A 25,539-nucleotide genomic window follows, 5' to 3' on the forward strand; every position below is an offset into this window, starting at 1 on the left:
GCGCTCCATGTGTTCGCGGTTAATTTTCACATGTTTTAAATCTCATATTGTAATAAATACCGTCACACTGGTGGGTGCCCTCCTAAGCGCACTTTAGTTCAGCATTTCCAGAGGATCCATCACCCCTGGTGCCAACACGTCCTCGACATTTGCGAGCACGTGACTTTTAGAATTACATTAACGATCATTTGTACTTACTGAACAACTTACTGTATTACCGTTAACTTTTGGTGGGAGGTTTGTTCGGAAAGGCAACTTACGTTCGTTCATTTAGCTGAGGCTTTTCTCCGAAGCGACTTACAATGTTAAAGTTACGCTGCTGTAAGTCGCTTCGGAGAAAAGTGACAGATAAATAAATTATACGAACGGGAACAGCTGGTACTGAAGTGGTTAGAGCTACTGCCTTCGAATCCAAAGGTTATAGGTTCAATCCCCACCTCTGGCTGTAGTACCCTTGAGCAAGGTACTTACCTTAAATTACTCCAGTAAAAGTACCCAAGTGTATGAATGGGTAAATAATTGTAACATCGTAAGTTGCTTTGGAGAAAAGTGACAGATAAATGTAAACCAGCTATTTAAATGTAGAACTTTTTGACTAACGTGGTATTTGCGCGTACGGAAAAGCACGCGTCTAAACGTCTCATTCGCGGCCAGTGGGAGCGGCTTGTTTGCTGAGCGAACAAGCTGAGGTGTGAAGGAACTTGCAGGTGTGCACATCCTGCTGAGACAGGCCTGGGAGCGGGAGGGCAGCCACACAGCTGGAGGACCGCGTACACGTGAGGTGTCCTCTAACGCGGCCCCGTCCCCCACCTGAACGCGCTTGGTCCCGACCCAGTTCCATTAGCATGCAAGTCAGAGCTCCATGTCCTCATTGAGTATTCCCATGAAAGCCCTACTCTGCATTTTTTTCTTTTAATTATGAGACTGCCAGAAATGCATCATTTCAACCTGAATGGGCTGATTATTGGAAAAAACATCAGCTCCCGTAGCAACAGAGAAGTGATAGCCGTGCTTATGGCAGCAGCACATGGACAGCGTGTTTAGCGGTATACAGGCTCTACGAGATACTGTCACAGGGAGGGAGAGTGGCACAGCGCCTGGGTGGTGCGAGAGGACGTGGGTTCGATCCCCGCTCAGATTGTGTGGAGTTATGGTCTCCCTCTGTCTGCGTGGGTTTTCTCTGGGTGCTCTGGTTTCCTCCCGCAGTCCAAAGACATGTGGCTCAGGTTCCCCCATAGTGTGTGAGTGACAGAGTGTGTGTGTGTGTTCCACTGATGTATGGATGAGTGACCCAGTGTAAGTAGTGTATCTAGCAGTGTAAGTCTTTGGGTGCTCTGGTTTCCTCCCACACTCCAAACACATACTCTTCAGGTTCTCCCACAGTGTGTGAGTGACAGAGAGTGTGTGTGTGTGTGTGTGTGTGTGTGTATGTGTGTGTTCCACTGATGTATGGATGAGTGACCCAGTGTAAGTAGTGTATCTAGCAGTGTAAGTCACCACGGTGAATAAGGTGTGTGGGCTCATAACACTACATAGAGTTCACTGGAACATGTAAGTACATACATGTAAGTGTGTAACATATCACGGTCCAGTGTGACACTGGTGTAGCGCCACTGACCATCAGTCAGCGTTGGTACGCAACTACGAAGTATAAAATCTTGACATTTTAAATTTGGCTTCCAAAACACGGAAGTTGCCAGCACATCCAGGGGAGCCTACGCCCTCGAGAAAGCAGAGCAAAGCAGAGCAAAGAAGAGTGACTTGTGGGTCTCGTTTCATGCGCTTACGCACTCCTCCGGCCGCAGCGAGCTCATTGTGTCGATTTCCATCAGTGTCAAATAACCGCGAGATCTTTGTGCTACAAAACCCCCGGCCGGACTTGTTTATCTGGTATACGCAGCTTTTGCCTCCCCTCACATTTGCAGATGCGTGTTTGGGAATCAAGCGAGATTCTTCTCAACAGAGACGACTGGACAATTACTGTTAGGATGCATACATTCTCAACAAACACTGCGATCACTTACATTTACATCCACTTGTATTCGTTCAGCAGATGCTTTTCTCCAAAGCGACGAACATCTCATAGAAAATACAATGTGTTCATTACATTAGCAGGAAGAGAGACAAAGTACCAGATGTATGAGTCTTAGTTGCAGTTTGTTTTTTTCCATCGTATAAAACCAAAGTTCATCACGAGGGGCTGTATAAGTGGCTCCGTACTTACAGGTGTATGGAGCCACGTGCCGTTACCCATCATGCAAACCATGGCTATAGAATGAAAATATGATGCATTACACAACACACTCGCTTAAATACACTGAGCATAACATTTTTACAATAGAATTTATTTGAGAATTCAGTGTTGACTGTGGGAACAATGTCAGCTGGTAGCATAAGGGTTAGAGCTGCTGCCTTTGGACCCAAATGTTGTAGGTTTTAATCCCCCTCCACCTACAGTACCCTTGAGCAAGGGACTCATGCTACGTTGCTTCGGTAGAATTTCCCAGCTGCCTAAATAGAATAATAATTGTAGGAGGCTTAACACTGTAAGTGACTTGGGGGGGAAAAAAGTGTCAGCTAAATGTAGAAAGGTAATGATTTGTAAAGACATAAGACTTTATACCCAGGAAACAGATGTAAAAATAGTGCAGCTATTCACATATTTGACTGTTACCTTTCAAAAAGATTACTTTTAAGTTGAAAAATACACTGTAGTGATTACAGCCACCACCCATGGACTCTCAATGCCCAGGTCTGAATTCAGCCTTTGAAATCACTCCAATAAAAATGCACAGCTGTACAAATGGGTAAATCATTGTAAATCGCTTACAAACCTAAATAAATGCATTCGAAATTGCTGCAGAATTTTAACTTTCTCTTGCCATATTAATTAATAAAATGGCATGAATGTGGTCAGGTATTACATGAATTAGTGTTTAAATTTCAGTTCTGGAACTGGTCACAGGATCTGAGCCCATAGTTCTTTGCGGCCTTAAACACCGATGACAGAAACGCAAAAATCACTGATATTTTATTCAGTATTAGTTTCCCTTGTTTCTCTTTTTTTGTTTTTCTTCAAAGGCTGGCCCATCATTTCGAGTGTGTTATGCTAAGGTGGCTCACAGCTGTTGAGATCTCTCACACACACACACACACACACACACACTTTCTTGTATAGGCTTCCCTTACAGACAGAGCCCAAATCCAGACACTTAAAGTCTATTCTTTGTCTCCGGAGAAGATGTTTAAATGCTGTAACTATGCGTAGTTTTCAAAATGAGTCATAATGAACACATTAAAGTCAAAGTAAAATTCGGATGATGGTGTGCAGGTTTCCACAAGGCTGACTACACACATCTCATATCCCAAAGGCTTAACTGGACAAGTGGATTAAAAAAATGCATGGATTTTCTCCAGACTCAGATAAAAAAAGGAAAGAGGGTCAATCACTCCTCCATAGTCCTAACCTTGCCAAAAAAAGTCTTTAGATGATACTAAAGAGAATAGGGTCAGTATCATTTGGCTGGAAAACAGCATGCACTTTTTCCTGTATAGGCAATTAAACTGAATAAATAAATGTTGTTTGAGTAATTTGCCTGTGGTTTCATTTTATTGAGCCTAGACAAAAGAGGTAATTGCTAAAATAAAAAACACAACTTAGTGCTGCACATACACAGTTTCAAAACTCGTCAGGTCACGTGGAACACATTGAATTTTCTTTTTTTTAATCAGAGTGGAGTGCAATGATTTCGAATGTCCACCCTAACAGAACTGAACGGGTAATCGACACCATGGCAACCACACCATGCACAGAGAGGACACCAGCAGGAGCTTCCCTCGTGCCACTGCGCTGAATGTAGGGCCTTGTGCCATCAGTCCAGGTGGGGCCTGTTTTAGTGGACCGAGCTGTCAGCACCTCCCTGTTCTAAAGAACGGGCTACGAGGGAGGGATTCCTCCCATCCCAGCTGCTCCTGAAGCCTCTGGACATTGTTGATGTGCAGCTGGGGCAGCTGGTTTGACGGCAGAAAGTGCTGTCGGTTGGGATGAGGTGGGGGCAGGGGGTTCCAGGGAAAGCCGGTCATTAAAGTATCCGCGAGCTGAAAGAACACCAGTCTATGGAACTGCTCAAATTGTGGGTTAGGTTACAGTGGAACAGCTCCTTAATCCCAGCACAAAATGCAGCCTTCCTTATGGGAGCTTCATCAAAGGAAGTCAGCAGTCATAATTAATATGCTCATCTGCCCTGAGGAAAAAATGTTCAAAAAGTGCCTTAGAATAGTTCAAAGGCCCAAAAAGTGATTTACGGTGGATGACCGGTGTAGAGAAGGGAAAATTAGAGAATATTTTCTGTAGCGTTAAAGCATTTGTGTAGCAGCGTGGAATATCGCAGAATTAGTCCTAAAATCATTTCGGTGCCAGTTAGAATCTTTGATGGGATTCTCCTGTTGTCCGCTTGAGATCGGCACAAACCGTCTGCTGCTTCACTGTTCATATTTGCAGAGCTTCTGAAATTATTGTAACGATCCCCATTACCGCAAGTTTAAGCAGGAAAATGTTTATTGTAAATAGTTGCATTCTGGGTAAAATGTGATTTAGGTGTTCAACCACTAGGGTGACTTCCGGGGAAAATAATGGGGTAACTGTGTTTTCCAGTGGGTGGGGAAAAAAAACTCAAAAGCACTAAGTAGGCTGATTCCAAGTATAGGTTCTTGAGAAAACTGGATTCTCAGACCAAAAGCATTGTTTTCCTGCGTAGCAGTGTTTTAATAAAACATATGTTACGAATTCTGCCTGTCTCCTTCTTCGCCGCATCTGAACCCAGAGTGCCGTGCACCATGTTATATATCCCTGAATCAAGATATTTGCTTGGCAAATTCATTTCATTAAAGAAATTGCAGTTGGTGATACTGTATCATCATGATTTCTTATTCTGAAAATACATGGAAATTATAGCGAAACATCATATTTGACACTTTATGTTACTATGGAAAGAATTAATGCCAACTAATGTGTGTTTCACTTACAAAACAAGAAAAATGACCCCCACTGTTAAATTTGTTGTTATTCAGATGCATATTAACCATTTTTTCCCCACTCATGATTCATGCAAAACGCAAGACACAGTTAAGTGAACTAATTTGAAGTACATTATTTTTGCATGAGTTGTTAAGTGAGATAGCATATAGATATGTCTTAAAACAGAATCTCAAGTATTTTTCTTTGGCTGTAACTAAGTCAAATTAATGTAAACAAAGAATCAGACTGAAAAACTGAGAGGAGTGGGAAATTTAACAAGTTATAAAAATGGCAAGTGTTTTCCTCTTTTTTAAGCACTGAAAATATTTTGGTAATTTTTTTTTTCCTATAAAAGCAGCAAATAGTGGTTAGGAATACAACTTTGCATTCTTAGGCTTCTAAAATTGAACCCCTTGTCCCTCTGTAGTACTCTTGATCAAAGAGCTTACCCTGAATCGAAACTAAGAATACTTTACTGTATGAAAGGATAAATCATTGTAAAATTAAATTTCTAACATCGTAAATATTCCGGTCCAAAAGTGTCAGCTAAATAAAGGCTAATAATCTTATTTCTAATTTTCTCTCTTCTTTACCAAGGTACTGTGGATACAGTACATAGTTGTAGTGATTTTTATATAATTATTTCACTCTGTAGTGGGCACCTCCAATGACAGCAGCTGATATCTGTAACTGACAGCACACTCCACCAATCACATCGACCCAGACCTTTGCCCACACAGGCTGCAAGCTGTTTCCTGACCAATGATGACACAGCATGTCCCGTCCCGGCCAATTACGGTGCAGCATGCAGATCAGCACTCTCGCCAGCATGTCTAACCAAACTGGAGTGCAAGGTTTGCATGGGGGAGCCAAGTCGTTCCCCTCAATGTGGGAAATAATCCGTATGCGTAACAGGGAAAATAAAACATCAGCTCGGAAGAACCACAGTCTAAATAAACCATGACAAAAATAGTGATGTTTAAAAATAAGCACTTTTCATTTTGATTCTGAATAAAACATGTTGCACTCTATTTTTTTTTCATGAGTCTGAAGAATGAGAAGGGGAAAAGTAAAATCTGGGATTCGTACTCAGTCAGGGAAGCACAGATATACCCTTGCCATGAAAATCTGTTCTGAAAAAAAGGCTATCGATAAACAGTTTTTAACTGCTTTTTCTGTTGCAGTTTTTAAGCTACCCACCACTACTTTTCCTTAAGATGATGCCCAGATCAATTCTTCATACAGATACTCTTGCAATGTAATGTAAATGTTTATATGCATCTCCCCCAAAAAAAAAAAAAAAAAAAAAAAAAAAAAAACCAACTACTGGGTGATTAGGAATCGTTCATATTCCAGTCAAGTTTTATACAGCTACTTGTGTGATGAGCATCAGTGCATATGGTGGGGAAAGAAAAAAAAAACAAACTGTACTTAAGAATCACACATATGCAACTATGTCTCTCTTTCTGCTAATTTGTTACATTTTGTATTTTCTGAAATGCACATCCACTAAATGAATAATTGTAAATGTACTTTTCACATTGTTACAAAAATTCTACTGTATTAATCGTGGATCTTTGCAGAGACAAGCTGAGCCGTTCTTTCCAACTCATAAAATATAATGAAAGGTGACTTTTTTTTTTTTTTTTTTTTAAAACGCAACAATATCTGACCCGAATTCCCCATCGTGTGCTCCGATGTGTCTGCAGCCTTCAGGATGATTTTGCACAGCTGTATCCAGTTCCCAAGTGTGCAATTGCTCTGCCTGTGGCAAAGCCGCCTGCGCCGATGCCCCAAATGCAACCTGACGTCTGGCCTGGCCTATCCTCCCTTCTCCAGCTGGCACTTGCTGCTGGAGAGGAGACCTGCCGCTGCTCGCTCCCTCCACAGCTGCTTCTGTGCATGTCTGGGGACACACCTGGACTTGTCCCAGTCAGAAGAACCTCACCTATCCCCATACATATGGCCGTGGCCCGAAGGAACGCTCGCCTTCGCTCCAACCAGGAGGAACCGGCTTGGGGAAACACCCGCAGCAACTCCAGGCTGGAAGACCAGGTCTTGATCAGCTCCCGGCCAGGGAGACCTGGGCTGTGGAAAACTGGATCAGGTCGAGGACGGAGCATTTGGCCTGGGGAAGTGGAACTCCCTCAAACACTTTAAAGGTAAAGACACAGCTAAGGAATGAAGACAGGACAGCAGAAAGCCTCAGAAATATGGATTCCCCAGAAACTGCTGCCCTTTTAAACTTGTCCTGAAATGACCTGCCAGATGCCATACCAACGGTGGTATTACAGCGAGCCCAAATCTATGCATGAAACCCGCTGTTGTTACAGACTCCTCCATCTTGCGGAGAGCGTTCGAGGCTGTTTGCGGTTGGAAGAGTGCCACGTGATATGGACCGGATGTTCGGCTGCACAGCGCGGTCATTACATTATAATCTAAGGAGCCCGTCCCATTCTCCCTCTGTTGAGAAGGCCTTGCTTTAAGCTCCCCTGTATTTAGCGGCCAGGAAGGATGAGAGACCACATGGGATGAAAGGCGAAGGGACAGAAACTGCATTGTGTGCGTGCAAGGAGGTGGATACGATAAAGAGCGAGGCAGAGAGCAGTAAAAATTGTCTAAAAGGATAAAAACATGCAGACAGTCTGAAATACAGGTGAAATTTGTGATAAGCGGTAAATGAGATCACCGTAACGCCTGGTTTATTTCTGGAAATAAAGAACAGGTTCCAGTCCCATGAGAATGTCCTATGCATTCCTTCAGAAATGATATGTTAAATTATGGTTTTCCTTCTATGGAACATAAGTCGATTGGACTGCATCGGGTTTAACTAGAAGACATTTAAAGAACTTCTAAAATCAAAAACATACAATATGGACTGTGTTTACTGTCTGGATCCCGCCTGCGGTCAGGGAGCATAAGCAGAAGAAAGCGGGCAGAAAACAATGAAATATAAGCATGGGTTAAAGTTTGCTCATTGAATTGCTGAAACGCCCCGTAACGACGACTCTGATTAATTCCAGCCCTAGCTATCAAATATTATTTTCAGCAACTTCAGACTTGTTCTGCGGGGCTTCAGGGACAATGCAAAAGAATTAGTCTAAAAACAAAAAGAGCAAAACAGACAGCCTGAAGTGTGTGTTGGGTCACCAACTTTCGCACATGGAGCCCGGTAGGTGGAGTGGCTCATTGCGCTTATGCCCACACGTGAACCCCTCTGTACGTGGAGCACCGACCGACCCCACCGGCACACATTCAACACGCCGATCTCCATCCCAACAGCGAGCTCCAGATGAACCACCGAGACACCTGTGCCGCGAACTGCTCGGCACAGTGAGCCGGTCTGCAGGGGGCGGCCGATCGAGCCCAAGCAACCATCCTTCCTCGCAGGGCTGCCGAGTCGCTAACTGGTCCCAGAAACCGCAATACGCATGCACCGTCCCATGGAGGATGGAAGCAACATCAGGTTGCTTCACCTATGAGGACAACAGCATTCTTTCCTTTTTGAGAATCTGGACAAGCAGATAGTATACTGACAGAAATTATGAGGTCCAGGGGCTCATTGTGTTCAGTGACCATCGATGGATTAGAAGCGGAGCGATTTTGGGGACATCCAAGTTTGCGGGGCTGCATCTGGACAACAGGCTCGGGTTGACCTGCAACAGTGTTTCTCTGCTCAAGAAGGGTCAAAGTCATGTTTACTTGAAGGAAGGTAAGGTCTTTCGAAGTACGCAGGTCACTGCCGCAGACGTTCTACCAGTATTCAGAAGGAGGTGCAGAACACTGGTCTCTGAACAAACCGAAACTGAAGGTCTCTGAACAAACTCTTACCCATCATGGACAATGACTGTCAGGATACAACCCTGGGTAAACAGAGGAGCACCTTCAGCAACAGACTGACCCAGTTGTGCTGCTCCAAGGAGCACAGCCTGAGGTCAGTTCTGCCAACAGCTACTAGACTCTGTAATGAGTCCTCTCACTGCGGGGGGTTGGTACTGACCTTTTATTGTCTGAGTAATACCGAACTGTCAGTACCACTTTTCACATTTTTACTTATTTGGATCCACTATCTAATTTTGCACTATTTACTCCTTCCTGTGTTATTCCGGTGTCGTGCGGTATGTATGCTGCTGTGTGCTTCTGCAGCTTCTTTGGGATCAGTCAAGTTTTCAGCTCTCTAACCTAAATGCTGGGGCCTCTAACCATAACTCTGGGCTATAAAATCACAGCACTGGTTTTATACTGCAGCTGCATACATTTCTGAACTGAAAAATATACATTTGGAAGCTGAGAAAAAATTGCGTTGCATGGTAAAAATACTGTGCTGAACCACAGATACGAGGAATTTGTGAAATATAAAAGAAGGATTAGGCTACAGTAAGGGATAAGTTTATGAAATTTGATTCTGTTTGTTAATTTACTACCTCTGGGGCAATATAAAGTTTATACTTGTATCACAATGAAATTTTAAATATTGCTGTAAATGATTTGTGGATTAAGTTCAGTTAAAAGAGGACGAGAGGACAAAACGCGGATTACAGTCGAAGGAGTTTGATTTTTGGATTTCTTTTCTTGCACGACAGGGAAATGACAGGAAGCAATGAAATGACATCGATAGAGCAGCTCACAGGCTGTGGTCTCGTGCTGAGATATGTCATCTACCAAATGGCAAGCAGGCATCTTCCAGTGGCGGAAAAGCGCTAATTATCTGCTGCAAGGTTGATGTTTAAGTTGGCTGAAGGGTGTGAGCTGGCCCCATCAAAGCACCTTCCTCAGTCCTTTCCACTTCCTTTCCAACAAGCTCAGGAGATGCACATCTCCACTAGTCAGCACCAGAAGTGTCCTGCCGTTTGCAGTGTGTCCGGCGGTCATCGACAGCTGTCCCACGCTGACTGGTCTGACGTGTGTCTTTTCAATGGCTGTGTGCCTTCAAGGAACCTCTGGAACTTCTGCTGGTCCGTTTCTCAGCATGTGTAACAGGACTCCCCCATAGCTGAATCTACAGAAATATTAATTAAGGAACCTTGCATGATGCTTATCTTGATGGTCAAAGAAACTGTGGAAGCTCATAAGATTTGCCAGAATGGAAGAGGGTTACATGTGAAATTCATAGCAGCACAGATTCCACCAAGGATTCACCGGGACTGAGGAAGCACGACCCAGAAGCCAGGAACTAAGCTTGTTCCGCAACTCAGCCGTGGCATCTGTGAAAAATCAAGCTGTCCTTGATTTTCTGCATGAAACTTGATTCACAAAAGGGAACTTTGGTAAATCTGCACCCCAGCTGGGCCTGGCACACAGCTGAGATTGAGACTGCAGCATGAGAACGGCACACAATCTAGAAGTGGGTTGACTGCACACCACATGCTTTAACTTTCTGACCCCTTACTCCGTTCTTCTTTCACCGGCCACGTGCATTGCAGCAAAAAAAAAAAAAAAAAAAATTACATAACAACATCATGAGTTTCCAGCTGGCTAGGCTCCAAAAACAACGTTGGCCAGCGATTCAGACTCCCTTGCGGACACTGGTGGGAGGGGAATGGCCCAGAGCCAACCCTCTCTTTATCAACTGGCTGTTCACACTGGTCAGCCGTGATGAAACCAGCCTGCTGCAGGCTGTTGGGACCCAGCTGTTCGAATGGCTGAAGGGTGATGGTCCTTCTCTCTTGAACCCACCCGTTGGATTTGACACTAACCATTTTGAGCACAAAAGACCCACAATGCTCTGGACAGAAAAGGAAAAATAAACAGTGCAGCTGGTCCACAGGAGATATAAGGACACGTGGTTCACCCCAAAAAAAATCATCAATTCTACTTTCACATCCAGATAACCTCCCTAAGCTGTACAGCAGACGTACTGTCAATGGTAACATTCATAGAAAAATTGACATGAGAAAACAGTTGGTTTTGGAATGGAAATTTCATAGAAATGCTTAGGAAAATTCATTGAACTACAGGATATCTTAAACACCTCTTCCTAGGATTTTTTTTTTTTTTGCACTTCACACTATTGCCAGAAGTAACAGTCTAAACCATCCATTCAATGATTCATCCACGCATTCATTTATTGTGAATAACCACTTGTCCAGTCCAGGATTGTGGTGGACCAGAACCTAACCCAGAATCATACAGTGCAAGGCAGGGTGTACAATGGACAGGATGCTTGTCTACCATAGGCCAATCACACACACTCATTCACCATCTCACACACACACACACACACACACACACACACACACACACACACACACACACACACAGGGCAATTTAGAGTCATTAACGAACCTGAAACACATGCCCTTGGACTGTGGGAGGAAACTGGAGCGCTTGGAGGAAACCCACACAAATACGGGGAGCACGTGGTGCACATGCAAAGGCCAGGATCTGTGAAGCACCAGCGCTACCTGTGATGCCACTATGTTGCCCCAGTTTAAAATATGTAAAAGTTCCAAAATCAAGTTCTTTCCAACTATTAATAGGAAAATGACCTGCAACACTGTGAAAGCTATGCAACATACGAGCTGTTCACGCTGGTCTAGACCCCAGTCTTCAGTGGGAAAAGGCTCCGCATCCTCCGTTCACAATCTTACATGGGGTCCACTTTTGAAACCACTGAGAATAAGAAATTTAAAAAGTGCAATTAAGGATCTGTTGGCACATTGTATGTTCTATGGCAAAGCAAAGAGTAGCATAAACCCCACACCCCCCAAGTGAGACCTGGCAATGTACTGTATGGCATTCTTACTAACACACTTGTCAAAACTCCTGATTTGTTTACTTATGCCCCACAATCTTGAATTTCTCCAGTGATCCCTGCAAATTACCTCACCGTGAAACAAGCTTCTCCTGCACAGACTTGCTTGCATATAAGGCCGACATATTTCTGATAGTGCAAGGAATAAAGAGATCCCTTTGGCGCCATATGAGGCTGAGCTCTTACAAAAACAGTCCTGACCACAGAGATAGGAGCTGTACTGTTCTCAGATACAATACCGTATGTCTCTGGGAGTATTTCATTGAAATTAGTGGCAGTTCAGCGGTTAAGTTAACGCAACACGCTTCACACCATATAATTAACCATCATCATTTTGTTCAATTACTCATATTCCTTAAATTGATATGAACAAGTACAACATTCTCGTTTAATTATAGGAATAAGTTAAAACACATCCACAATAGACTTCAATAATATTCCCACAATTCTGAGTAATGAGAGAAAAGACTTTAAAATATCAACATTGGAGAAACTGGTTTCTTGGGACGTGGAACTTATTGTAGTTCTTTTTCTTCCTAGAGTTTAACGTCGATTGAAAGAAATTATGATGCCATTTTGTTCATTATCAGTGCTCGGCAATTTAACCGGAAGACAACGCGAAAGTCGTGAATTACTTGGATGCGGCTCAGTGGATGCTGAGTCTCGAATCTTGACAGTGTAAGGAGGGCAAATGACTGTGGGTTTGGTGCAAGAATGATGCAACACGAGACTTGTCCTTCTGCAAGGCCAAAACTCAGATTTGCCGCAGGCAATAATTTGATCCCGTAACACCACGGTTACGTATCCTGCCGTTTGTTTGAACTGCGACATCCGACAAACTCCAGTCGTACCGCTTCGCAGGTTTTACTAGCCCATGGAAACAGAGAGCCGTCACACCCAAATACAAAAAGGGAGTCAAAGTGAGTTCCTGTAAACAAAGAGATCAAACAAAACCGTAAAACCTGAATTTACATTATCTGACGCTTTTCTCCAAAGAGACTTACAGCGTCAAGCTACCTACAATTATTTACCCATTTATACAGCTGGGTAATTTTTAACTGGAGCAATTTTAAGGTAAGCACCTCGCTCAAGGGTACTACAGCTGGCGAGAGGCGAGATTGAAACCTGCGACCTTTGGGTCCGAAGGCAGCGGTTCTAACCACGTTCGTGTAACAGTTTGGCAGTAGAATCACAGTCTCTGCTCTGATATTCGGTGACATTTGCTGCACTGACATTACAGGCGAGCTGCATTCACAGCAATGACACAAATCAGCCGCAGTCATAGTACCGACATCAAATGCACATTAGAAGAACCGGTGTCATATAAGACAGGGTTGCACAGGGACAGCTGGTAGCACAGTGGTTAGAGTTGCTGCCTTTGGATCCAAAGGTTGCAGCTTTGATTCCCCCCTCAGGCTGTAGTACCCTTGATCAGAATCAGAATCAGAACGAGCTTTATTGCCAAGTATGTTCGCACATACAAGGAATTTGTCTTGGTGACAGGAACTACCATCAAGGAACTTACCCTAAATTGCCCCAATAAAATTACTCAGCTGTATAAATGGATAAACAACTGTAATCTTAACACTGTAAGTTGCTTTGGAGAAAAGTGTCAACTAAATGAATAAATGTAAATAAGAGCTGAGCCTATAATATGGGAATTCTATTTGATTCAACTGGAAGACAACTGGGAAGAAAAAAAAAAAAAAAGAACAGAAGGCAAGAACTTGAGTCCTGATGGGAGGACTTTGTCAACAAATGCCGAGCTCCGACACGGCAAACGATCCGTTTTCATTACATTTATTCATCGATCAGACCGTTTTCTCCGAAGCGACACACAATTACTATGAAGTGTTTACTTAAAACACCTTCACCTAAGGTGACTTGCACTTAGATAAACTACACTTAACAACCTCCAGTCATTCACCCATCCATACCACAGCAATACAAGACACACAAACAAACACACATCACGGGCGTCTTAGAGTCACCAGTTCACCCGAAACACCGGACGTGCAAGACCCAAATATACTGAGCAGGAATCGAACCCAAGCCTTGACATCACAAAGATCACGGCAAGATTCAGGCAGCCATCGTCACATATGTACCTTCATATAATGATGAAATATTAATCCACACGTAAAGTGCACAAAGAACGCACCGAGACTCCACACACTGACTGCTTTATCTAATGGACACTAGCTCTTCAACTCCACCTGCCATCATTCAGCAGGCCTCCTGGAGCAACTCATCCTTCATTGTTGAATGTGCTGAAAGATATAAGCACAGATGATTTATTATTCCATCACGTTATCACTGTCACATATGTAATATGCAAGGAAGAAGGCTGTTCTGTTTCAAACTGCTCCTATGATGCATATGGTTGACTCATGATGCAAGATGGCCAGAGAGGCATCCAAGGGATGTGGGGCTGGACCTACAGGGACCTTCTCCAGTCCCAGCTGGTGTCTGGGAACAAGACGGAGCTGCTGGCGGGGAGCTGTTTTAGACATTATGTTTGTCCCCAGTGGACTCCCTGAGTCACCGAGAAGAGCGTAACTAAGTTAAACACATTATTTCCATTCTGCTCACAGCAACAGTTCACACGAAACCACCAGTAGCTGCCCACACGTCCCACAGAAGAACAATCCTCCTATCTTGCGACCTCATACAATAGTCATTATAAAGACAAAAAAAAAAGAGCCAAACTAACTGCAGAACTCATAAAACTGAAAACAAATAACATCAGCCTGGGGACAGATGAAGACCTAAGTAGAACACCTGCAAAATTAAAATATATTCTGCACTTCTGACTGTGTGAATGCAAGGGCAGCCATTCCTCGTGAAGTTTACACATGTTCTGATTTGAATGTTTCTGCAATCTGTCAATGATAAATGTCTCCAGCAGGATACAAGAACCCGGATGAGAGAAAGCAACCAATGAGAGGGAGGCGTGCAACCGTTAAATAGCAAGGGAACAGTTAGCCACGCCCACAGCCCTTAGCAACGCCTATAACTGCAGTTGGCCACGCCCCTCGGGGTCGGGGGAGTATCCAGAGGATCCTGACAACAAACCTAACAGCCGGATCTCATCAGGTACCTCTAGCACAGGGAAAATAAACTTTTCTATTAACGTATTTTGAAATTAAACAGTTTTTTTTTTTTTTTTTTTTTTTTTTTTTTTTTTTTGCCGTATTTGCTTAACCTGTGTGAGGAGAAACACGCGTGTATTCATGTACTGCAAAATACCAAAAGAAAAAGCTTGTAAATGAGTGATATATATTACAATAAATGAGGCATTTAAGTCGCTTTACACTGACAGCATGTGTTAAAGAGAGCAAAATGAAGGAAGTGGGTCGTTACCATATTGGTGAGGAAGTCCGATTCATTCAAGTCCTCCAGGTCCAACAGGTTGGAATTGGGGAAAAGTTTCTCCGACGAAAAATTGTCCAGAATGGTGTCCATTGCGATGCTGTTTTTACTGTGCTACACAGTAAATACCAATAATGTCTCAACTTTTCAAAGTGAAACTGCGATTAAAATGTCAGCTTTGGTATATGATACTGTAGGGTTCCGTAAAACAACACAATTTGATTTTTTGCGTTCGCAGCACAAAACGCAGCTTCGTAGAGATGCTCAGAACTATTAATTTTCAGGCCTCTTGGAACGCAGATTTCTCTCGTGCTTCTCTCTGATCTGTCATATCCAGCGCGAGCCATCTGTAGGGTACAAATCACTCTATTAATATTCATTTTGTCTCCGCCCAAAGTTCATTTTCGCTCCTCCCAAAACCACACCCACTTTCGTCTCTTAAAGCAACAGTACCGATTTCTGCTCAATTCAGTGGCCGACATTGTCACTCTGCAGGATAATTGTTGCACTACGTTATGTTTCACTTCATGATGTAAAATATTAAAATGCCGGACATATTAAGATCGAAATAAAAAGAATCGTTGTATCATTCAGCACCCACAAAAAGTGGTCACTATGTTGTCAGTTATTTGGTAAGTAAGATGCAAGCCGGGGGGGTGCGGTGGTGCAGCAGGCTTGGCCAGGGCCCACCCCGTGGAGGGTCTGGGGTTCGAGCCCTGCTTTGGGTGCCTTCCAGCAGACTTTCATCCTGCTTGGGGTGTGTCCCCTGCGCCCTGTGTTGCCCAGCTAGGCTTTGGGTTGCTGTGACCCTCTTCAAGGCAAGTGGCTGTACACACTGTGTGTGTGATTCAAACCGCTTCAAGTCCCTGAAAACCCTGTGCATCTGGTGAAAATTCCCCCATAAAGGCCCAAGGCTGCCACACACATCTCCAGAGCTGAGATCACAAAAACCATGTAGGGGGTGACACAGCAAGTAAATCAGTGCTGTCAGCTCAAGAAGAACCAAACCATAATCAAAGTCTCCTGCTCTTCTGTTTAAATGCTCCTCATTCTTTTGCAGCTATCCAAACACATCTTCATATAAAAGATGGGAAAAGATAGATTTAAAAACACTAGAAAGATCTGGGGGGGTGCGGTGGTGTGACAGGCTTGGTCGGGTCCCACTCTCTGGCAGGTCTGGGGTTCAAGCCCTGCTTGGGGTGCCTTGCGACGGACTGGCGTCCTGCCCTGGGTGCGTTCCCTCCGCCCTTTGTTGCCGGGTTAGGCTCCAGTTCACCATGACCCTGCTTAGGTCAAGCGGTTTCAGACAGTGAGTGTGGAAAAAAAATGCAATTTTACTATTGGGCTGAACAAATTAAACAAATGACTAAATGGTTCCAGGCTAGACCAGAGTTCACTGTGGATGGGTATGGAGTCTGCTTCATGCCACCCGATACTCTTAAGATCTTTGCGTTTCATTGAGAAATTTCACGAGATCCCGTTTTCATCCAATTTTTTTTTTTTTTTTTTTGTATTGAACACTTTTCTCATTTGGAAAGACGTTAAGTAACAACTTGGGAACAGTTTATCATTATGGTCTCCTATTATTCTGAACCAAGATCTACCCGCAACGATTTGCCAAACTGGGCTCCAAAAAGAGCTGTTTAAAGGGCTGATGAATATAGAATTTTTATCTGTGGATCAATCACTGGAGAGCTTCAAACTTTTAAGAAATATTTTCAACCCAGCAAAATAGATATCTACAACTATGTCATTTTATTGGTGCTCTAGTAAAGAAGAAGAGGTTATGGAAAGAATTAAGAAAAGCTGAGAAACAGCTCATTATACCAAACAACTCCAGGGCCATGATTTCTGCTTTATATATAATTTTATCAAGCACTGGTACTGGCTCTTTTGACTGACTGAGGGAGACTTGGGTACAGGCCCTTGTTGTGTCCTTTAGCGACCATGAATGGTCATCTCTATGTGCTAAAGTCTTCCCTGCCTGCACCTTCTTCAACATCCAGGAATAAAACTCCAAGCTCATTCACAGACCTATCCCACTCCAGTGCGCCTTCGCAGGATGTTCCCAGGGCCATCTCAGCTATGTTTTAAATGCAAAAGCCTCTCCAGTCACTTTGACATCTATTTTGGGAATGCGATAAGATAGAAGTTTACTGGACTGGAGTTCATGCAACCATCCAAGAAAATTTTTAGCAAAAAAAAGATTTCTCCCCAACTACGCTCTTGTTAACCTCCTCCGTTCTTGATGGTGTTATGGTTCTTAGGCTCATACATACTTGGGAAAAATAAATTTTAAAGCTGTGGTCTACATCTGAAAGTCCGTCTGTAAACATGTGGATGACCGAAGTGTTTAAATTTCTCCCACTAGAAAAAGTGACATTAATTTGCATGACAACTCCAATGAATTCTGGAATATCTATACACTCACTGGGAAATTTCTAGAAAGTATGACCATGACTGTGATACATTGCTACCTTTTGACCCTGAGAACTCGCTCATTGTGACCCTGTGCTCTTTATAAAACCAACCAACCAAAAAAAAAAAAACTGGAACCAGTTTATAGGAAAGGTGTGGCTGATAGCTGTATGTCAAGCATTATCTTCTGCCAAAGCATTAGACTATCAACGTCAGTTTGCAATGTTTCCTGCATGGTGAAAAGTTCACAGCTCACTCTTTAATGCTCTTGGTTTGAACAGGGAGAACCAGCAATGACATCATTATTCAGTGGTTCAAAAGATGTGTTTGCCAAGAGACTGTGTGTGTCAAGGGCTGCTTGGAGGCACCTTCAGGGAGCCCCGGCGTGTGGTGCTTTGTGTGACAGTTGGTGTGTGACAGATTACATCCGAGTGGTAAGCTGTGCCCTTCTTTGACCAAAAATCACTGCTCGAGTTCCTAGTCAACTCTTCTGCACAGAGGATCACTGAAAGAAATTTCAGCATAGTTGGTTACGTCCATGAGCGGCTAAAATATGGACCGAATAACAATGACCGTATAAAACGGTGCTGAAATTAATAGGTTTACATATTTAGCAGACACTTTTCTCCAAAGCAACTTCCAATGAACTCTATGTAGTGTTATGAGCCCACACACCTTATTCACCACGGTGACTTACACTGCTAGATACACTGCTTACAATGGGTCACTCATCCATACATTAGTGGAACACACACACTCTCTCTGTCACTCACACACTATGGGTGAACCTGAACAGCCTGTTTTAGAGTGTGGGGGGAAACCAGAGCACCTGGAGGAAACCCACGCAGACACAGGGAGAACATGCAAAGCCCACACAGACTGAGCAGGGACCAAACCCACATCCTCTCGCACCACCCAGACAGTGTGAGACAGCAGCGCTACTCACTGTGCCACCATTCATGGGTTTGCTCTTGCATCTCCAAAAGAAAATAACTGGTCCACTAGCAGTCTTAGATTGTCGTTGGTCAGAGTGAATTGAAAAATATATCCAAATAGGTCTACTACATTTGTGTCATGATCTCCTTCAACAGCTTTGAGGAGGGGTTGAGAATGAAAACTATATGTCATATAAATCTGCTTCTATGCAGTGTACAGATAGGATGCATTTATGTTTTGACTTAAATCGTGTCTGTGGTTTAGAGTTAAATGTTCACACTGCATGTTGCAAAGACAGGATTGAACCTGCTTAAGAACCTGAAGCATCTCTGACCTTCTGTTGTTATAATTAGTTATAATTACCATGCAAGAAGGGATATCATTTATGCTACTTCCCTGATTACATGATCTGGACCTCTTCAAAGGCTATATCAGAGACGCTTTCCTCCCCAAGCCAAATAAGCCGGGACAGGAAGAGTCAACAGGGGAGTGGTCCGATACGAATCCCTGGATTGTTGACGAAGGGCCCGTTCGGAGAACCTCGCTGCTTTTCAAACACGGTGGGAGGACGCCACTCGACCCTGCAGCTTTCCCTCACCCTTGTTCCAGCGAGCACATAACTACCATATTAAATGCTGTACATTAATTAAAGTGTCTACCCATAATGACTGTCTCTCCCTATCCTGGAAGGCAGGTTACCTTATCGCATGGAATGACCTTGTCCTCCTGTTCATCTGTATCTGCTTGGCTTTGAAAAGACCTGTTCATCAAAAATGTTTGCTTTGTTTCAGCATGGAGAAATCCTCCACAAGCAGCATGTCTGTATTGTGTCTACCGCTTCGTATTTCACATTCCAGCCCAGGATCGGGATAAATGAAAAAACAACTGCTGTAAACACTTGATTAATAACTGCTGAAAACATCAGCACAGCATTCACTGCTTGTACACTTGTCGGCAATAAAAATTCCTCTGTCTTTGGGCAGCAAGGGATCAAGGCAACAATATGGCTAAATGTGCAACCCTCCTCTGGATACAGAGTAAAGAAGAACTCCTGCCGGCACATTTTAGTGCATTTAATGCATTTTACTGCACTTACTTCACATTACACTGTTTTGTAGAGTGGTTTTAATGTGTTGATTGCATTAGTCTTTTAGCCCAACAGCTGTAGGAGCACAGCTGGTGGAGGGAGTGAATATGTAAGGTATAATAATCGTACAGAAATAAAAGCACACTGTTTGTCAGACATTATTTTCCCACTGACTTCCAGTATGTATCTTACTTTTTCACAATGATCTGAACTTGGCAATAGGCTTCTACTCTAAGGCACTGATTTACTGCATTTAACTATAATACTATACTAAAAACTCGAGCAGTAATGTAAAAATAAATATGAAATATACATGTATTTTACATTTGATGTCGAGCATGACGGCAACACATACAGTCTGAATTATAGCACAACTGTAATGCAGTTACTGTACAGTTTGTATGAGATTTAATTTATATTTACATGTATTCATTTAGCAGATGCTTTTCTCCAAAGCGACGTACATCTTATAGAAAATACAATGTGTTCATTACATTAGGAGAAAGAGAGACATAGATGCAGACGTGTGATTCTTAAGTTAACTTTGTTCGTTTCTTTCCACTTTATGAATCAATGTTCATCATACAAATAGCTGCATAAAACTCAAACTATTTCTGATCACCTCCTGACCCTTTTTTTAATGAGATATACAAACATTTACGTACAATACAGGAGTAGTGGCTATGTAAATGCTTATCCGGACATTATCGTAAAGTTATGGTGCATGAACATTTACACCTTACATGAGCTTAAGAGATCATGGGTGAGGTGAGTCTGGAAGAGGTGAGTTTTCAGACACTTTTTAAATGTGGACAGAGTTTCGGCAGTTCTGAGCGAGAGGGGGAGGTTGTTCCACCACAACGGAGCCAGAAGCAAGAACCTCCATGCTTCACCTTTCATGCGTGGGACCACCAAGTGGGCAGAAGTAGAAGAGCAAAGAGGTCTGGTTGGGGTTTAGCAGTTCATCAAGTCTTGTAAACAGCTAGGAGCAGTTCCACTGATGCATTTGTAGGCAATAACCAGGGTCTTAAATGTCATCCGGATATGTAAAAATCATGCTCATATACTTATGTGCTTATGCATCACAATATCAGGGCAGCAGGAAGTGTAGCAGTTAAGGGCATGGATTTGTAGGCTGAAGGTCCTACACCTTGCTACTGCTGCAGTACCCTGTGGTTGGGTCCATACCCAAAACTGCTCCCATACAACGCTACATAAAGGGGTCAAACATAGTAAGTAGCTCCAGATAAAAGCACCAGTTAAACAGCAAATGGGTTCTAATAATGTCTTTATCTTTAGAATTTCCAGTTTCATGAACAAAAAAAAAAAAGAAAAAACAGAAATGTGTTCTGTGCACACAGCTCTTTGATTTTTCAAATAAACACATTGGCCAAACCAAAGCTGTTTTGCAGCTGGGCGCCACTTTTACCGAGCATAATGAAGTCCTGAAAAAACAAATATGCTGCTGGGTCAGACCCTTGGGGGAGCGTTTTAAAGTGACAGCCTTTGACCTTTTTCAGAAAGATTTGGGATCTTTGAGGAAAGGCCGCAAACTTCTTCTTTCACTTAGAGGGACATCACCTTTGAAACCACACCTCGAAATTTACTGCCAGAAGCAGACTGTCCGTAAGGGCAAAGACAGCAAATAAACATTACACTACTCCAGCAACACATGCTGCCATAATCTTGGCTGGTAGGCTGAATCATGATGGAAAAGGGTCAAGTGTTCTTCAAATAAATAAAGCTGTTCAAGAAAAAAAAAAAAAAGCCTTGACAGTCATATGGCTGGAGAAGCAGAAACGACCACTTTCTTGCCTAATTTTACTTCCACAATGGAAAAGCCTCCAAAAGATTAGTCATGGAACTTGTTTTACTGTAATAATGATGCCAACTCCAGAAATTACATTTACATTTATTTATTTAGCAGATGCTTTTCTCCAAAGTGACCTCCAATGAACTCTGTGTAGTGTTATCAGCACACACACCTCATTCACCAAGGTGACTTACGCTGCTAGATTATAATGGGTCACTCATCCATACATCATTGGAACACACTCTCTCTGTCACGCATACACTATGGGTGAACCTTAACAGCCTGTCTTTGGAGTGTGGGAGGAAACCAGGAGAACATGCCATCTCCACACAGACTGAGTGGGGGTTGAACCCATGTCCTCTTGCTTCACCCATGTGTTGTGAGACAGCAGCGTTACTGTATAACTCAACAAGGACAGTAGGTAGTGCAGTATTTAAGAGCACAAGCTTTTGTACCTTCAAGGAAGGTACTTAAACCTGCATTGTTCCGGTGAAATATCCAGCTGTATAACTGGTACAGTTGCATGTTTTGGCTGATACCATGGTCTGGAATCCAGAGAGGCTGAGCATACTCTAGAGCTTTTTCCGGAGCCAATGGGAACCCTCTGAAGTCTAGGGTTGTTTTCCAGACCTACGTCACGCTCATTCACCTTGAAAGCCATTCCTGGAGGCCTGGACATCTCATTGCTGCCCCGCTCTATCTTTGGCTGAATGCGGAAGAACCAGTTAGAGTAAGGAGTTATAACTCACGCCCCCCGTTGCACTTTGATTCCAAGTGACTCTTGCTCCTATCTCAGACTATTACAAATCCTTCTCAGCTGGTGGAGAAACCATCAACCACTTCCTGCCCTCCAAGGATCCTTTGTCCATGGTGATTCATGAGAGGAGCCCCTGTTGTGCTCATCTAGCTCCGAACTATAATCCTGGGCTTCTGCTCCTGTAAAAAAAAAAAAACCACATGCAAGACCTGCTCCCTATGTGTTGGTTTCTCCATGGTGGAGCACGCCTTCAGTATTGCTCAGAAAGTGTGTGTTCACTAAGCTTTTCTCCATCAGCCTGCAGTGCTCTTTGAAGAACATGAGAAAAGAAGCTCTTAAAGATCTTGCAGTTAAGATTTTTGGCCAGTGGCCTTTTGGTCCAGCCTCACAATGTCTTATGTAATTACAAACGACCTGCAACAGTACCCGTAAACACAGCTGGGACCTCACTCTGGCGAAGAAGAAAACCCTGCGACAGGCCAGTTGGGTTTGGGGTGGGGTTTGAAGAGCTGTGGGGTGAGGCTGGGGGCCTCCACGACTTCCTGCTTCTTTCAAAAATGTGTGCGTCACACTTACAGGCCGAAGTTATGGAAGACGTCATTGACGGTTGTACCACCTTCAGTTGGACTCGAACGGCATTTCTTCCCGCACATAATGTCTGCCGGATTGCGATATGCGAGAGGGACAGAAAGAGCATACCTCGTCCCGTTACAATGACCAATATTAAATAATACAAAAAATACAAAATAATTAGAATATTTATTTATCATTAAGCTTCATCATGTTTGAGGAATTCAAAACAACTTTGATATCACTTTCAATTCACTTACAAGGGGAGTGTAAGCTTTTTGGGGAATCCAGGCCCCTACTTTGATCTACAGGAACTTGATGGTTCAGCAGGTAATGCTGCAAAGCTGGGCTCTTGTGCTGAATCCCAATTCAATCCCAGTTTAATCAGGGTTTGTTTGTCCTCCCCATCTTTGCATCCCCATGGTCCAGCACTCAACGGCTTTCACCCTTTCCTTACCCTTGGTCTGGGGTGACTCCAGTGCCCTGACTATGTCGTAAAAGCAGACCCAAGTGCCATCGTTGGTGGATGGTTTACAGAAATTCCCTCAGAAGATAGTGATTCAAGTGCCATCCTTTGGCAGGAAAAAGAGCTCAGGTGCAGAAGTCATACATGACTTGTCTACAGGCTGATGATGAGTATTTCTGAGGTAGAGCAAGGGACACATCTTCAGGAAATCAATCCATATGCTAGGGCCAGTCAGGCATATTTCCAATCTGAGGGTGTGAAGGTCAGAAAAATGTTCATTAACTCCGGCCAATGAAGTTCGGTATGAACAAGATACACACAATGGAATACTGTCACTAGCAAAACAGAAAAATCCAACAAAATATGTCAATGACATCAATAGCAATTTTTCCGTTTTTTTCCAGTTTTCCTTTTTTTTCCCGCAACTTTATGATTATCTGCACAATTACAATTGCTCAGTGGATTCCTTTTTAATCCTAAATGATTCACGGAGTTCACTATGTTCACGCATCATCCATTTAGAAAGTGCGCTACTTCAGCCAGCCAGAGCAGCCAGGCTCTTTCTGGTACTTAAACAATGACCTTTAGGTCGCAAGTTAGGCTCCTTAACCATTGCAGTATATGACACACTGCCTTGTACAGTACTGCACACATCCTACCCTTTCCTGAAGCAGGCTTGAGCAAGGAAGGTGTCTAGGTAAGTGTCTTCGGAGGTCTTTGAGGAGAAGAAGATTGCTGCCTGTAATTACAACATGATGTCAAATGGGGTGGCACAGTGAGTAGCACTGCTGTCTCATGGCTCCTGGGTGGTGTGAGATGATGTGGGTTCAACCCTACTCAGCCTGTGTGGAGTTTGCATGTTCTCCCTGTGTCTGCATGGGTTTCCTCCCACACTCCAAAGACATGCTGTTCAGGTTGACCCATAGAATGAGAGTGACAGAGAGAGAGAGTGTGTGTGTTCCACTGATGTATGGATGAGTGACCCAGTGTAAGTAACGTATCTAGCAGTGTAAGTCTTTGGGTGCTCTGGTTTCCTCCCACACTCCAAACACATGCTCTTCAGGTTCTCCCACAGTGTGTGAGTGACAGAGAGAGTGTGTGTGTGTGTGTGTGTTCCGCTGATGTATGGATGAGTGACCCAGTGTAAGTAGTGTATCTAGCAGTGTAAGTCACTGTGGTGAATAAGGTGTGTGGGCTCATAACACTACATATAGCTGATTAGAAGTCGCTTTGGACAAAAGTGTCTGCTAAGTAGATGTCAAAGAAAACTCACATTACCTTTACCGAACATCAGTATAAAGAACAATTTTAAACTCCGCAACACTGCGCCATTTTAGATTATTATATAACCTGTCCTCACTCATCTTCATTTTTTCTAGAATATGTAGTTGCCACTTTTCTTCCTAACTGGGTTAAGCCATGATGTTAGCAAGGGCGCCGAGTTCTCGAGGTTCTCAAGGTTCGGGAGCAGCACTTACTTTGATAAACATCTCCCTTCACCTTGCTGACCACGTGAGTTGCTCTCCCAGTTCAACAGCATCACTGGAAGTACCGCAAATTGAAGAAGACCATATGTGTGTGCGTGTGGGGGGCCTCGAGCTGCAACACTTGCACCTGGGATCTGCATCCCGCTCATTGTTCTGTACAGCCTGCAGTGTGACATTCAAACTGATGTAACACACCTTCGCGGAAAACGACCGCGTGATTAACTGCAGCGGTTAGACAGAGAGTCGTCACAATGCGACGAGGGCGAGGCGTCCCTAGACAGCCACCCACCATATCTGCTCCGTTGCAGACTCTCATTATCTCTTCGTGTCAGTCTTTAATATGCATGTCCAATTAAACGGCTCATCTCATTTACTCAGGCTTAGCGCTGGAATGGGGTTCGGCGAAAGGGAATCGATCGGCAACGGCTCCAGGCTGCGCTCAGCTGCCGGCGCACATAGGCGGCTTCGGCCGGGCCGAGTGGGATGCCGATGCACACGGTGGAGAAGAAGGAGTAATTTGTACAGTGAGCGGTTGCGCTCGGCCCATTCAGATCCTTCCTCCCGAATCTTCCTGCAGACTCACTCGGCGCTCCCATAATTACAGGCCGAGCAGAGAATGAGATGTGATTATACGCTAGAACCCAGCCGGGCTCCGCCGCGGAATTACGCTCAGCCAGTTTTACCATTAAAAACCACGGTTCCCCGCCCACCCTCGGCCCCCATTCTGTCCCGACCAAACCAGATGGGGAGGGGTTAACTTTCCAGACGTGCATACACACTCCCCCACTTTTCTCCTTTTGGCTTCTCGAAAATTACAACCATAAAAACGTCTAAACCCCAAAGCACTAAAATTAGATTAAAC

General features: G+C 43.6%; 1 protein-coding gene across 1 annotated transcript in view; it reads right to left on the bottom strand.

The window, feature by feature from the left end:
- LOC108940915 (cyclic AMP-responsive element-binding protein 3-like protein 1) overlaps positions 1-15,446 on the bottom strand; it is a 36,683-nt gene extending 21,237 nt beyond the window's left edge. Inside the window, exon 1 of the mRNA XM_029256064.1 lies at positions 15,135-15,446. Within this exon, the coding sequence (XP_029111897.1) occupies positions 15,135-15,236 (102 nt within the window). The 5' untranslated portion in view covers positions 15,237-15,446. The remainder of the gene's footprint in view (positions 1-15,134) is intronic.
- Between the last annotated feature and the right edge of the window lie 10,093 nt (positions 15,447-25,539).

This window comes from Scleropages formosus, chromosome 11, assembly GCF_900964775.1.
Source record: "Scleropages formosus chromosome 11, fSclFor1.1, whole genome shotgun sequence".
NCBI classification, from domain to species: domain Eukaryota; kingdom Metazoa; phylum Chordata; class Actinopteri; order Osteoglossiformes; family Osteoglossidae; genus Scleropages; species Scleropages formosus.